Raw genomic sequence first — 16091 nt, 5'->3', positions numbered from 1 at the left:
CTCGGGAGAAAATTACGTCATGTTTTGGTTTTGAATTGCGTAGCTCCATGTGAGCGCCAGCCATGCTGCCCGTGTCGGCTGCTATCCTGAGCTAGAGTACTTGAGCAATGCGGTGGCATAAAAGTGTTAGCAGAACCAGCCAAGCTTTTCATAAGCAGCTCTTCCAGAATGTTTGCACAGCGATGAAATGCTTTATCCTTGGCCCCTATCGGCCGCATTCCTGATACAGTCATTTATAATAATTACCTATTTTTCTATTCACTTTGACATAATGACTGTACCACTTTGAACACCGAGCAGAATACATCTTCCCCTAGTATTTCGTTAAAGCGCAGCTCTTAGGCAACCGTTCCTGCGGTGAGCGTCGGCGTGCCTCGGCGTAACCGAGTAAACGAGCACAGCGAAGTATGAAAGAGCGATCGCGAAGCGGGGGATGAAAGGCGGCGAGAGCGAAGAGAGCGTGAGTAGGAAAGCGGAGGAGGACGGTATGAAGAAAGCGGGAGAAGAAAAGCGTAGTGCCGCGCAAGACCGGCTCTGCGGTGACGACCGCTAAGAGATGGCGCCAGAGTAGCGCGCCGTTGACTGTTCACCGATGGCATTGCGGCAAGCGCGTCCACCGATACCATATATGGAAACAAAGCCCCGCATGAGCGGAGGTCTGTCTGCGACTCTGAGGCGGCTGCTGTGAATCGCGCCCACGCGTCATCCACGTGCTACTTCTCGCGATCTCCCGATTAACGAGGCAGTCGCGCCACACTTCACTCTGTTTGCAGTGTGCCGCACGAGACAGATTGTTCGCGCCAGCTAATATATCGCGAAATGAAAACACGTATAGAGCTGCGCTCAAATTTTGCATTAGGGAGTATCGTAATGGTTGGTGAATTCTTTTTCTAAACTTTTTCATCTATTTTCCCCAAACCGTCCAATTCTTGGCTGATCCCCCTCGGTGGGTATGTGCCATTTGTGCAGAGGAACAACAACAGCTCTTTGAAACAAATTGAACGCCTGGTCACGACGTAAGAAAGAATGACCTGGCTGTTCTAAAACAAAGGCGGTGGCGACGTCCTGGTGTATCACAACCTGGCTGAGCCGGTCAGGGAGCTCCGAGAGAAATGAAAACTGCCGGCTTTCCTCAAAATACACTGCTGCGGCACCACATTGTACTGACTGTAGTTCAGGTATCAGCAGACTGCGCTTGACATTTACTGCAGCCATCGTCGAGGAAGACTGCAAGAGCAGATTCATGTGCCAGGTCACCAGTTTAACGCATCAATGTAAAAGTTGCACCGTGGTCGGTGTCAAGCATGGCCACTACATCCTCAAGTGCAAATGCTTCACGGAGGACATTTCGGTGGTCATTGTATTCAAGGCCATAGGCCTGTACAGTGGCGCACCGACTGGGGGGGGGGGGTTGTAACCCCCCCTTGAGGCCGACCTAACCCCCCCTTTTTTTAACCCCTTTTCTTTCCTTGCGCATTTGAGTACTGCAACTAAGATGTCAGACGCGCAATCATCTGCACACTCGCAAAAAGTGCATTTTTCGACAATTTCTCGTGAAGAAATTAAATTAGTGCTGTTTAGATGGTATTGTCAAACTGTCAACACCCTCCCTGGCAGAGATTCTGGGTGCGCTACTGGGCCTGTAGTGTGACCAAGGCATCGTGCAGATGATCGGCACCTCCAACGTCGTTCAGGCAGCCATCGATTCGTTCCTTGGAGGGGTGCCACCGCGCCAAGGTGTTCACACAGACCGAAGCACTGCAGTACTTCAGCAGCAGGCTAAAGCATCGGTGCATGTTCTTCGCTGGTGGAAGCGGCAGCGGTGGCAAGGTGTTCACACAGACCGAAGCACTGCAGCAGGCTCAAGCACTGGTGCATGTTCTTTGCGGTTGGAGGCGGCTGTGGTGGCAGTGGCAGTCAATGCAAATTCATCGTCGACGACACCAGGGGCCTTCTCGCTACCACCGTGCTGTCTTGCATTCCGGTTGAGGACTTTAACTTCTGCATCAAGTGCTTCTACCTTGCCATTGTGGTGCGGAGAGTCATTGATGCTCAGCCCAAAAGGAATTGTTCGTCAAACGCGACTAACTATGGCAACAAGAGATTTGAGCTCACATTGCTCACTGCTGTCGCTCCTTTTTGAAGCCTGTTTAAGTGGTTCAATGCGAAGCTCAAGCTCGTTGCCGACGAGAAAATCCCAAAGGTCCAAGCAATGCAGTTGCCAAGTGTATCCGGCAGGACCTGATCACCCATGGACTGTGCATTACCAATGCAATGGAAAACTGGACTGTCAAGCGTTTCAAGATGGAGCATATTGATGTCACACAGATGCTCACACAGCTTTCCTACATCTCGGCCTTGGCATGAAGACGAGGGCCAACAACCAGTTCAAAGAGACCCGCAAGCTGTCCGGTCCGCGGTCGCTTCAGCCATCCTAGTTTGGCATGCAGTGCTCCCGTAACATTCCCAAAGGTGAGGCCTGCGGTCTTGTCAAGAACCTTGCCCTCATGAACCACATCACCACCAATATAAATGAGACGTTCATAGTGTAGATACCTTGAAACCGCGGTGTGCAAGACCTGCAACTCCTCAGTGGCGAAGAAGACCTGAGGAACTGTTTATCTATCGACCGTGGGCTTGGCCACTGCCAGGTGTACAGCTACAACCAGCAACAAGGTGGTGGGAACGCTCGTGGACAGCATCAACATGATGCCGGTGTGAAAGCACGAGGCCCTCGATGCTGACCGCATTGTGCACCCTGGCTCCCGAGATGAGAATCGTCAGTTTCTCATCAAGTGGGTTCCCACAGCCACTGTCATGCCTGCCCAGCCTGGGCAGCCATCACAAGCAGAGCACAAGGAGGTTCCTGTGACTAGTGCTCATCACTTCCAACGTGGAGAAGTTGTTCCTGATGGAGCTGCTGCTGCGGCAGGTACGCCGTCTTGAGATTGGCAACAAGTTCAGCAGCCGGCATGGCCAGAAGGGTGTGGTGGGCTTCATTGATCAGCAAGAGGACGTGCCCTTTAATGACCAGGGCATTTGCCTCATCATGAACCAGTAGCGCACCCAGGATCTCTGCCAGGGGGGGGTTGACAGTTTGCCAATACCATCTAAACAGCACTAATTTCGATTTCTTCACGGGAAATTGTAAAAACAAAAATGCGCTTTTTGTGAGTGTGCAGACGATTTCGCGTCTTACATCTTAGTTGCAGCACTCAAATGCGTAAGGAAAGAAAAGGGGTTAAACAAAAGGGGGGGTTAAGTCGCCCTCAGGGGGGGGTTACAACCCCCGAATCCCCCCCCGTCGGTGCGCCACTGTCATGAACCTGCATGGGGTTCCCTCCCGCATGACTGTCAGCAAGCTAATTGAGCTGCTCGTGGGCAAGGCTAGGCATCGTCAACAGGAAGTTTCGCTACGACATGGCCGTTGGCGGTTGCAAGTTGCAATTAAGGCGTGGGTGAAGAGCTGGTCTGGTGTGGCTTCCACTACCAGGACAAGGACTGCCTAACTTTGGGCTTCACGAGTGAACACCTGTTGGCATACATCTACATGGGCCCCATCTACTACCAGAAGCTGAAGCAAATGGTCATAGACAAGATGTATGCACGGGTGCAAGGTCCCTGGGCCGTGCTCACTCGGCAGCCCACTGAAAGTAGGTCATGAGGGCAGACTGCGGCTGGACGAGATGAAGTGTGACTGCCTCATTGGACATGGTGGCAGCATGCTGCTCCTTGAGCAGCTCATGCTGTACAGCAATACCTACAAGTTGGACTTGTGCCGAACATGTAACCTCCTGAGCTACTTGCACTGGTGCTGCTTTTGCCACTTGTCTAGTGCCATCGCGTCCCTGCATATCCTGTACGTCTGCAAGCTACTCTTCTAGGAGCTGCTCTCCATGAACATCATCCCGTGGCTGGAGCTCACGAGCCACTGCAGTAACCACAGCTCTGCCTCCACCAAGTATTGGTGAACCCCCATTAGTTGCTGTACTCTGTTTACGGTTCCATCAGGAGTCAGTAGCAGACTGTCGTTGTGTGACCCACAGCTCAAACCCATCACCATCACTGGCTGTCCTCTGCCAGATTCAGCAAGCTCCACTCAAGCTAGTGCGAGGTCTAGCACAAAACTTTTTCCCTGCTATTTCAACTCAAGATACTGGCCCTTGAAACTTCATCAGAAGTTGCAAAAAGTGCATTGTGATCCGAGCTGGCGAGACTTTTGAATGTGCGAGATGTATCTGTATTGGCTCAGTGCAACACAAGAGTGTTACATATGAAAGCTGTTACCTGGCTTTTTGACTGGATGGGAGTGGTGTGCAAGCCTATAGTTTCGAGGCTTTTGTGTACAGAGCTTGTTTTAAGCTGATAACCATTAATTTAAGTTTAATGGATAAAGAAATATCTAACAAGAAAGTGTGCCCACTGTGATTTACATTAGCAGAGCATCAAATCCTTTGCTTCAGCTGTCCATGAGTAGGTTGTTTCTACTAATTCTAATGAACAAGCTCTTCGTGCAAAGGCGCTTTCATGTCTATGGCATTCAGAGCCGAGAGCTTGTCATTACCATAGATTGTGGGTAAAGTTCCACTGTAATGCCATGTTGATGTCATACTACAAATACAGGTTTCCTTTTTTTATGTAAAGCACAAATGTGCAATGTGTGCACAGCTCACAGCTGTTTCAATCCTATAAGCCAATTGTTTGCATATGTAGGTAATGTGATAAACAGACTGGAATATATTCTTTTATCATTTCCGACGATAATACTATCTAAAAAAGGCCTTTGGTTTGTTTCTCAACATACTATTCGGATAGGTTTTCAACTGGCTGTTTGAGATTTAGATTTGTGCACATTAGGCACATTCAGCTGAAGTGCTCTAATCCACATTGCCATTTATTTTTCTATTGTCACTTTTGTAAAACATTTATAGGAACAGCGTTTGGCAGTTTCATGCACCGATTATTTAAGAAAGCAAGGCTAATTGTTTGCTAGACTTTTAAACTTGGGGGGTTTTTGGCAAGCATTTTGTATCTTCAGTTGCGCAAATCTCTATCATTAAAGGGACAATAAAGGAAAATATTGAGTTGAGCTAGATTGAAAGATTAGACTTCTGTAATAATTAATTCGTTTGCAGTGAGAACAGAGCTTTTGTAAGCCAGAAAATGACTAAAATTGGTGTTGCACCACCAATTGTAGAATATGGTGCCTCTCATGCGGCATCAGGACTGGCCTGATTCACAGAGTGGCATAGAGAGAGGTTACGTGGAGATTATGTTACCTCGTCCATTGAGGACCAGCAGCGGAACCTTCGGCAGCAATTTTCTACTGCAACAAAGCGATATATTTGCACACAAAACAACAATGATAGACTTCTAAGCAAAATCTATCGATCGAGCTCGACTTAATATTTTCCTTTCAGGGTCCCTTTAAATGATCACTTATTATAAAGTCTCGTCAGCTGTCACGCTATTGGGGCAACACAATCACAAAGATTATGTAAGTGTGTTGTTAGCCGAAAATAAAAGGCTTCAGTCCTGCTTAGTTGCAGACGCTGCTAATGCTGCCAAGAGAAGTGCGAATAGGTATGGTTAGGTGGTACCTGCTTAGAATTGAGTATGTTTCATGTTGAGTTCGATACAAGCAAACATTTTACATTGACAGTGTTCACGTAACTTGCTGCATCTAATTTTGTTACAACAGGGTTTCACTTCCATGTAATAAAATAAAACCTGATGCAATGAAAAACTGTGGTCATAATTGATTTTGTTCAATCTTCACACATTTTGAGCATATCCTCTCAGTTGAACATGTGTGGCTTATGTGTAAGTGGTCGCAAGGTAGAAATTGAAGGCAGAGGGCTTAGCACACACTTCCTTAAGTTTTCAAGACATATTCAACAAATTCCAGCCATACATCTGGACCATGTAGTCTACGACACTTCAATATTCTTTAATGCACCAACCATATAAACGCACCTTACCAAAGGTGTACCACCTTGAAACATTCATTTTTATTCACAATAACCTCATATAAACCAATGAGACAAAAGCATTAATGAATTTATTCAGGAATGACAGGCACCACACCACCACCATGTGTGCCACTGTCCATTTTTAAACCAGTACAAGGAATCACGAAAGTATAATATCCATTTTTCTTGTGTTATATTATAGATATTTTCTTGCAGAATGCAGCATAAAGAAATCGTGCTGCTGCTACATGCATGCAGCCTTTCATCCAAGAAACGGAAAGGAAAGAAAGTGGTCAGTCTCTCCATTGATGCCCACACTGAGGACTGCAGCACTTGTAGAATGTAGTCATGGGCTCATCGGCTGATCGTGTTTGAATCTGCATGAAATAGGCACGGCTATGGCTGCACTTGGGGCATTTTTCCTCGGTTGAATCCACATTCTCCCACGCAGCAGCACCTCCGAGCACGTCGTCAACATCCTTGAGCCGCGGGTACTTGCGGTTTGACATCTTCTGCTTGATGTTGTACACGTATGGACATGTGTTGCAGGCAAACCGAAAGCAGCTGAGGCCTTCCTCTACGATGAGAATGTTGGAACAGGTTGGGCAAAATAGAAGCATCTTCAACAGTTATTTCTTTCCCAATCACTTAATGAAAAGCAGGTAACAGCCAGCCAGGACACAGCTTACAGAGACGAAGAAGTGCAGTCGTGTGCCTATAACTGATGCTGGAAAAAACGAAACACAATAACTGATGTGAAACAAACATGGCCACGCACAAAATTGTTCTCAGCTAAAGTTATATGATACATAGCATATACTAGTGACAACATTCGCATGCCCTCATGGTTCGCCGGGCACTATGCTCCCACCCCGTAGTACAGACAAAAGCGTGACACCCAGTGAATCCCGAGAGGGCAAGCGAACATTCAGAAAGCAAGATGCTTGCATAATCTCGCCCTAGTGGACAAAAAAGGGAAGCCTCAGGCTGGAACGGAGGTTTTGACAAGTGGGCTAGTCTTACGTCAGGGCTGGTACAATGTAAGGGTATCTTTCGCTCAATTCTACTTTTCTTACATCCCACCATTCATGACTGGCTGATCACAATGATAACATGGGCGGGGTGCAGCTCAGACCACTGAAGCGCTAAAAGGAAAATGATTGTAATAGAATTGTTATATTATCTCAACCCAGGGCAAACGCCCTCGTCTAAACGTTGGATTCAGGCTGAGATTGCCATTATTCCGCCAGTGCTGATCAGCTCAAACCTTCATCTTCCCGAAAACCTGTCTTGTTAGCATAGCACACACTTGTATGCAAGCATTAAACATTACTCAGTTCTTTGTTTTCGGGTAGACCCCTATAACTCCTGATTTTTGCACCCTGAAAGAGGTTTTTTGAATATCAGGTTAAACCCAGTCTGTCCCCAAAGTTTCGTTTTTTTTTTTTTTTTTTTTTTTGTAAAGGGTAAGTATAATTAAAGGCGGTTACGAAACTAATGAACACTACCTGCCTTGTGTGAGCAAGTGATCACGATCTATCGCAATATTAATCATATATCTTACTTTTCGCTTAACAGTCAAGCAAGAACCAGGATATGTCATATATTGAGTGTCTTCAGGCCTTGAGTGAACAAATGGTTGTAGCCCTTTTAGTAGCCGCGTTTACGTGAATGAGACTATGGCACATGTCGCGTCACAATTCCAGCACGTCACACACATGTTAACGGCAAATGGTCACATTAATGCAAATGGTCACTAAATTTGAGATCATGATATATGATCCCCCCCTTTTCATACTCAGCAAAACAATATATTCATCATTACCAAAGAGCAGGCTTTACTTCATTTGGAAGTGTAATTTGCCAATTTTACTCTTACCTTTGTAAAATACGCCCCAAAATCCCTTCTTCTCAGAAAGAAACCACTGCTTCAACCGGGGAACTCTGCGCATATAAGCGCAGGTGCAAATCACCAAGAGTCCAAACACCACCAGGCCATCAAAGGTGTACGCTGCAAGAGTGCAAATATTTCTATGTATGCTGGCGCAAGCTACAACTGCTTATGCATGCAATATATCTGACAACTGAACGATGAATGATGCTGCCTGTACAAGACAAAATTCAGTGTCTAAAAACTAATGAACAAAGAAGTCGAAGATAGCGTTATCGACGTTCGTGTTCCTATCATCGAGCAATATAGTACCAAAAGACTAGTCGCGCTGCACCGTGATTGGGAAGCTAAAACCACATGTTCATAGGAAGTGCAATGGGGAACTCTGCATGCCGAACACGTCGCATTATGGGAAGTTTGTTAGGCGATAACGCCCTTTATCCACATCTCATGTATGTGTATCGGTGAATACATTTCGTAAGGTGAGCACTCTGCGCGTGAACTGGATGACGCAAATACTAACCATTCGTCATTATTTATCGCGAGAACATGGGCACGGTACCAACGCAAGCAATCGTCAGTCAACAGTCACAACACCAACAGCACTAATCCGGCTTGGATTTTTCTTCGGCTCGCTTCGACTTGTATGGCTCCGCTGCTAGCGATGGCACTGCGAATTCAGGAAGGGGAGTTTATGGTGCGACGCGTTCTTGCAACTGTGGAACGGCGCCATTCGAAACCTTGCGCGCTTGGAAAATTTATCGCAGTGTTATTAGAGAGGCTAGCCTCTCTAGTGTTATGGTGTTTGGTGCTGGGATAATAAGAAATAAATATAATGCACTGCATGTCTGACTTGTTCTTCTGCCGCCAGCAAACCATGGCGCCAACGCCGAACCATTCTTACTTTGCTTTAGGGGTGTGCGAATACTGATTTTTGAGACCGAATCGAATACGAATCGAATTCTGTCAGTAGCGAACAGAATCTAATATGGAAAACGCTTTCGCATAATTTTGCGAATAATGAACAGCCGTTGTCACAATTGATATAAAACGTTGTCCACATCCTAGTATCCTTAAAGTTAGCAAGTTTCTGTCATTACATAGTAAGTTATGAAGCGTTGTTTATTAAAAGTACATTAGGAGCAAACAAGTAGTTTCTTCGCATGCCCAGGACTTTTCAGAAAGCGCGAATGACCGCTGATAGCATGTAAAGTACGTTTACTTAAGCGACGTAGCCTTCTCCACTACGCAAGTTCTCGGGTTTTATGCTCGCGGGGGCGGAAATTTACCGTACTTTTGCTCCAATATTATATTTAATTGGGTGCAGTTGACGCGTTGAAATATTCGAAAAACATTCGTATTTACGAATAGTGGCTATTCGATTCGTTATTCGAATGTTTCGAATATTCGCACACGCCTACTTATCTTGCTCTCCCACGATGCAAATTCCCCTTGGTTTCCTGATAGAGCCGTCGCCAAAATAAAGTAATTGTGTGTAAAGGCTGATTGCACGATAGCACTATATTTATGCATATAAACTGTAAAACATGATTTTTGGGTGCTAAAGAAACGCACACAAGGGAGAAACACAGCGTTCTATGTGTCTGCGTTTTTCTCCTTTGCGTGTGTCCTTTTAGCGCCCAAAGATCATGTTTTCCAAATCGCACCAACTTGCCAGAGAAGACGTCTTATTAAATATAAATTGTGCATACATCCATTCTGTCCTTGTCGCTTGCAAATACACAGGTGGTATCAACATCGCACACCCTGCAATTGTGCTCTCAATTTGCACGAAAACATTGAAAATTGAGGTAAAATAAACGCATGAGTGGTTCTGTATTGCGCCATCGATTGCTTGTGGCAGTGAAACAGGTCGGAAATCGACACGCAAGCATTATAGTTATTTGCGCGCTGTCACTTTTATAACACCCGACAGACAGATGCAGTTTTGCATGACCTCTAGTTGTGACTGCGGCCCTTCCTCTGGTTGCGATAGCGCGTATTTCTTCTTCTTTTCTTTTTGTCAAGCAAAGCTTGTATGGCCTGACTCGTGCCGACTCGTGGCGACATGTGTGTGCTTGGAGGGAAGGGTGGTGTCAGCACATACGAACAACTTGTAACGTAACCGCACGGACAAATCAGCTTACAAAAGTCAGAAAATATGCAATGACAATGGCAAAAAAACGAAATCTAAACTGACTAAATATGAGCGCTCAGACGTGGTGGCGCATCGCGCCACATAAAAACGTGCTACTTTCTTTTTTCTTCTAACGCGACAGCGTTAAGGGCCCCGTGTCACAGAAAATCTGGCGTCGGCTGCGGCATCGGCGTTAAAGATCGGCGTCTGGCGGAAATAATCATGCCGAACCACATCATCCCGAACCACCCCGACCACACAGGCCCTCCGCGTGGCGCAAGGCGTTAGTGAACAAAAATTGAATTTTGGACACGCGCGCGCCTCGGGGAACAGCAAACAATTAATAAAACAATAAAAAAGAGGACCTTCGCATTTTGATATAAGGCTGCTTAGATTGCTCATGTAAACATGTCTTCCCAGCAATGCATTTGTGTTTAAAAGTCAAGCCAACTTTAAGGGGATCAGTGTAAGCTTGGTCTTTGTAAGCTGTCTTTCCCACGTTGTGTGTTGCAGTGAAGCCTACTCATAAAGAAAAATGTGATGCGAACGGAGCCCGATAACGCTATCGCGTTCCACTCTTAAAGGCGAAGCTTAAGCGCCCTCCAATTTATTAATTCATCATCAGCCTATATTTATGTCCGCTGCAGGACGAAGTGCTCAAAGTTGTGTCGTCTGTCACAACTTATCTCATCAATCAATAATGTAACTGGTTGCTGAAAAAAAAGCAAACAGCAATTGGATTACGGTGAGCGTTACCGAGTAAAAAGCTAACGGATTAAATACAAAGTTACTAGAAATGTAATTGATTACAAGTAATTAAATACGTGCAATTTGGTACGTGCAAGCTTGATGTACTTGTGCGGAACCAGTGCCGTCGCGTGGCCGGAGCTACACCGGATATTTCTTATTTTTTTATGCTGTACAAGTTGACTATAATGGTTGCGGATTTTTTTCTCAATAATTCGTTTGAAGGAATTATTGCAACCTGCAAGCGTTTGTGTTAGTTTGACATATGCGCACTGCCTCAGTATTTCTTTAAGCTGCCTCAAAGCGTGTACATAGGTGGGAAGCTGCGTCCTTTTTGTCTAAAGTGATCGACGTCCTTGACCGTTTCAAGCTCAGTGCACCGAATCGTACAAAAGGACCTTTATTCTGGTGAAAGCACAAGAAATTTATTAAGGATGAAAGAAAGCTCAAGCTGCGGAGGATGACAAGCATGATTATGTAGTTCTTTTCATCTATATACATCAAAGCGTCGTCCTTCAGCCGACGGTTCTCGACATGGTTCAGTATCTGGGCAAGGCGAGGTTCTCCTTGTTCTTCTTGTAGACGTAGTAGCAGAAGAACATGGACACGACCGCAGCACCAAGGCATGCGACGACCACCATCGATATTCCGGCCACTTGTAGTGGTGAAAGCTGGCCTGCATGTGCGGGAAAGACATGTCAAACCAATATGTAAACGACGACAGATGAATTGGCAAGCTACTGCAGAGGTTTATATCACAAACTTATTGACTTGTGGCAGACAGTGCAGTCGTCACGATAGAACTGTCCCTGTCTTAAAGTGGAGCGCTTGCGACACAAACTGCCTCCGATACGACAAAAGCCGTTGTTGATTCTTTGCCTTTCTCTCTCTCTCTTTTACTCTTTCTCACGAAGTTTGTCTTTTTAATGTAACACAAAAATGATCGTGCTCGTGTCTGCATCGCTTTTTCTCCTTTGCATACCACTGCATCCACCCATAACTAGCCTCATCCTAAAGATTCAGACGTTGTCGCCTGACAATCTTCTATTCAGAACTAAATAAAACTATTATTATTATTATTATTATTATTATTATTATTATTATTATTATTATTATTATTATTATTATTATTATTATTATTATTAACTTGCCCAGTGATTACTGACATAAGACGTCGTCATGCCGCCTAAGCCAAAGTCGGCGTGCAAGACAAACACGGCCCACAGGCATGGCTGAACGGTACCGTACCTCATATCACACGCTCCTCTCCTACGGTGGCCGGTTTCTCCCTGCTGTGGCAGATGAGCGTGGGGATATTTTCACCCTTAATCCCGTCGCCGTCGCTGGCCTCGAGGCAAACTGTACTACTTGGTCCAGCTTTAGTTTGAAATCGCGTCCGCAGCTCCGCCTTCCGCTTTGGTACCACGGACTGAGTCAACACATTTTTTGTCACCTTTGGCTCGGCGTTAGTTTGACTAACTAACGCTGAGCTAACTAATAACTCATTGCGAATGCCTTGGATATTTTGTGCGAAGGGAACTCCTGACCGCCCTTGACAGACTGTACAATCGCCCTTCGTCGGTGGAAAGAGTTTTTGGACGCTTGGCCACGCCGGCATGAACGCAGGTGGCTTAACACGTTGTTTGGCGGCACATGACTGCGTGATAGGAGCAAAATCCCACCTTTAGTAAGTGAAACCGCTAGCTGGGTTCTTTCAACCCGTTCTTTAAAACGTTCTTTTTTGTTAATTTCACGGTAATAATTTGATTACTGGATTAAAAAAAAAATGAAAGCCAGACTTCAATTTCTTAAGATCGCGCACCGGAACTACGCCGCCGTTCGCCACTGTGACGTCATGGGTTTCAAAATAAATTTATCGTGTTTGTGCCGTTGTGGAGTCATAAAGGTTCTCTAAACTAGCTATGTTCAGTATTTGGCTCCGTTATAGTACCATTCTGTCCTTCTTTATCGATAAACAATTAACTAGGCCCGGGCAGATGCCCTCGAAATTGATGACGCCATGGCGAGAACTTCAAGGCGGCGTCGGGCCACCCGTGTTTCGTTTTTTTCGTCTTTTCTGGTTTACCAAACTTCCTCTTACGGTGAGGGTTCCTTTCTTTCTTTTCTTTTTTTTTCTGAGTTCCAGTAGAACAATTTGCTTATACAGCTCAACTTAATTTTCTTATTGGCGTCCCTTTAAAATGTCGATCGCGTGAACTGCACAACTGTTTCTTTCCCATATCGCATATACAAATCCATAGCGACAGGCATGTGTGTCCTTGCCGTCTACATATGTCTTCTGCAAGTTTCCTTCGCAGCTCTTAATGAAATATTTCTTCAGCAATAGTAAAAAGCGCAGTGTAGCTGCAGCATAAGAAATTGTTTCTTCGTCGGCGTATGCCTTCTAACGTACTTCAACTAGCGCGACTAGTAAGAGTTACAAGGTAGGATTTGGCATCAAGGATTATTGCTTGCCGACATGATGTTTATTATTTAGCTTCCCGAAGGGTTTACAGCACGTACATACACGGGGCAGATATAACCATTTTATACCCCCTTGGGATATATAACCAACCTCATTTGATATAACCAGGCATGTAACGCGTGCATTATAAGGTAAAACATGCATTACTCAAGCAGCTGCCGGGTTGAAATTCCAATCTGAAAGCTCGCTATAATACTGACTTGCCACGACACACCGCAATGTGTTTTTTCTTTATCATAACTGGTAGCTAGTTGTATGAGAAATGATAGTTGTATGAGACTTATACATCGTTCAATTTCGAAGCGACACCGCGCGTTTAAGTTAGGCTTGGAGCGGCTCCGCTCGAGGCGTTCCGACGCAAACGAAACATACCGAGCGATCCGAATTGGCAGGTTTTTAAATCTCGAATCACTTAAAAATTATACGACGTGCCACAGTCGCCGTGCCCGGGCCTGTGAACATTGTACGCGTGTATACTGTACTCGTTCAATGTGGCATTGAACACGTGTACTTGTGAATCACATGCGGCAAGCTACAATTTTATATAATCGCTCAAGCAAGTTAATACAAGCCTCATAAGTCTTCAAGTAGTTTCTAAGAAATACAGGTATAAGGAGACAGCTGTAACGATAACGCTTCGCAGTGGCTTTTCTATTGAACATGTAGAAGTCACGCGATTATTATTTTTGAAAAGTGCACAATGATGTTCTTGTGTCTCCTCATGGTTGTCAGTGTACCAGACATTGCAAGGTTACCTTTCACAGCTGCTTTGTTCAAGACAACGAACTCCATCGTTCATGCATACTGACAACTGACACGCTGATGCTGAAAAACACAGATTGCGTCTGACACCCCAAAGTCAAATCGCCAACTTTGACTGCAAACTATGATCTTCCAAGCAGCATAATGATAGCCTGGAAACAAGCATTGCTATCTGACCTTAAAATCAAAGTAAGTCAGCGATTGTGTGCTGAATTCCATGGTTGTTCCAACCGTTTTGTGAAGGCGCATAAGTTGATTCATTTGACTATCCAATATTAGACATATATGGGTCAAAAGGTCAGGTTGGCACAGGATGTCTTGCAGTTTTGCAGCTGCAGCACGTGTCTTGCTTCAAAGTGCGCTCACACATTCCCTAAAAAATAAATAAAAGTAGGATTGCATAGTAATGTTGAGGCAACTCACCGGTTAGCTGCCCTTCGCTCTGGGCGTTGAAGTCGTATCCACCGGCACCCTGAGCGGTAACTTCAGTGACAATGGCTATAAGGCCTGAAAGACGGCAAAACGGGGTGAAGTAAAACTTGAGTATAACTTGAAGCAGCGCGAAGAAAACGAGAACAGGAAACGAAAACAGACACAACAGGACGAGCGCTGTCCTGTTGGGTTGAAATAGATCGACACGGACGCTTTCCAAGATGCGTGACTCACAACCCTGGAAGCCATGGACGCAGTCGCGCCTGAATCGTTATCTATTGTGGGTAAACGTTTCCGCCATGCGTAACGTGTCTGTTTTCCTATTTTTTTTCGCATTTCCACTTCTGTAAGATATTCGTATGGATACAAGTTCCTCCTGAAGAGTATCCATTGTATACATTCACGAGGCAAAGGCTGTCTTATCGCTGTACAGAAATCTTCGTGACATATTTCTTAGAGACAAGCCTAAACTTGACGTTCAAGTCGCTGGTGAGGCAAAGCTGGTCAAATTGAGCGAGTCGGACATGCTAGGTTTACATTCAAGTTATCCAGTGATAAATCTATCGAATTTTTACATTGCATCGAATCATGAGAGATAGCACACGAGTGTTCGCGTACAGGGACTCTTGTCAATTCGTTCTCGCCTTTGCTTAAATGAGGAAACAACACTACGCCATATTTTACTTGCGGTATGCGGTGAAAAAAAGATAAGAAAGAAGTAAGCTAATTAGTCTGGTAGTAACTTGCTGCTTGCTACTGCTAGTAGTAACTTGAAATGCGATTTTAGGCCGCATACATTGAAAAGCCGAAAAGGCTTCGACATACGTGCCATTACCGGCGCTGGTATTGTCCTACCTTTAGTATCTACACAATAACAACAGAGAACGTCAGGTAGTCCATGTTATGAGGACCATTATGTTTTCATCGAACAAACCGTAACGCGACGGCGCTGTGCACGGATCGTACGTTCGACGCCAAAGGTGGCTACCATGGCGCCCAACGTTCAACGCAAGGGCGTAGACCGCGTTCTCGACCACTCACCCAGCAGCGTGGCTAGTAGTAATTCCATCGCGATGCACGGCTACAGGTGTCACTCGAACGAAGTCCTCCGAGGATGTCTCAGTGCTTTTCTGCCGTCGTCGACAGTATAGTAGCTCGCGGAAAGCTGTCGAGTATCGTTCGTCTGGTCAACGACTCACAGCGATCGAAATAATTCCGAAAGGGCCAAGAACTCGCAGCGCTGCAAAGCCTTATCTAAGCTGTCTCGAGGCGGGGCTCCCTCAACGGCCGAGTCTCTCGCATACGGAGACCTTTGGAGCATTCCTCCTCACCGCGTTTTATTGGTTCTTTTTTAGGTGACGACGCCTCGGCGCAAACAACGCCGTCACCGGCCGTTGCGTTGTGTGCGGGGCTGCAGAGCGAACTCCACCTGAGGCCGATAACGGTCCCGTATGCGCGAGCGGGGTCTCGCCGCTTCGCCGCCGCCAGTGTCGGCAGGACGTCGGTAGGTGCGCGTAGACCTAAAAGAATGAGCTGCGACTGTTCAGCGTAACTGCATGAAGTAACAACCCTGTGCGTATTTGATTACAATTGATGTGCTAATTTATGCACATAACACACACACGCGAGCTCTAATATATGTTGGTTTTATATGGCAGGGATCAA

At 45.6% G+C, this 16091-nt stretch overlaps 2 protein-coding genes and 1 pseudogene across 4 annotated transcripts; 1 reads left to right on the top strand and 2 right to left on the bottom strand.

Annotated features, from left to right (window-relative positions):
- The first annotated feature begins 1640 nt into the window (after window positions 1-1640).
- LOC119461961 (DNA-directed RNA polymerase III subunit RPC2-like) lies at window positions 1641-5880 on the top strand (annotated as a pseudogene).
- Window positions 5881-6043: 163 nt separating this feature from the next.
- LOC119460680 (DNA-directed RNA polymerase III subunit RPC10) lies at window positions 6044-8524 on the bottom strand. Of its 3 annotated transcripts, none has more exons than XR_007468276.1 (3): window positions 8387-8524; window positions 7852-7983; window positions 6617-6699 (listed from the first exon to the last, which is right to left on the bottom strand). XR_007468276.1 is itself a non-coding variant. In XM_037721726.2 (2 exons), the coding sequence occupies exon 2, from the start codon at window positions 6590-6592 to the stop codon at window positions 6266-6268; it is 327 nt and encodes a 108-aa protein (XP_037577654.1). In that variant the 5' UTR covers window positions 6593-6699; window positions 7852-7916; the 3' UTR covers window positions 6044-6265. The 3 variants fall into 3 exon arrangements, 1 of the variants encoding a protein (XP_037577654.1); XR_007468277.1 differs by having other exon boundaries at window positions 8336-8479; XM_037721726.2 differs by lacking the exon at window positions 8387-8524 and having other exon boundaries at window positions 6044-6699; window positions 7852-7916.
- A 2653-nt stretch (window positions 8525-11177) lies between these two features.
- On the bottom strand, window positions 11178-15737 carry LOC119460679 (uncharacterized). The gene is made up of 3 exons (XM_037721725.2): window positions 15468-15737; window positions 14418-14501; window positions 11178-11423 (listed from the first exon to the last, which is right to left on the bottom strand). Exons 1-3 carry the CDS (start codon window positions 15493-15495, stop codon window positions 11287-11289), a joined length of 249 nt encoding a protein of 82 aa, XP_037577653.1. The 5' UTR covers window positions 15496-15737; the 3' UTR covers window positions 11178-11286.
- Between the last annotated feature and the right edge of the window lie 354 nt (window positions 15738-16091).

This window comes from Dermacentor silvarum, chromosome 8, assembly GCF_013339745.2.
Source record: "Dermacentor silvarum isolate Dsil-2018 chromosome 8, BIME_Dsil_1.4, whole genome shotgun sequence".
NCBI classification, from domain to species: domain Eukaryota; kingdom Metazoa; phylum Arthropoda; class Arachnida; order Ixodida; family Ixodidae; genus Dermacentor; species Dermacentor silvarum.
The sequence above is the reverse complement of the archived record's forward strand: the minus strand, read 5'-3'. Positions and strand labels throughout refer to the sequence as shown.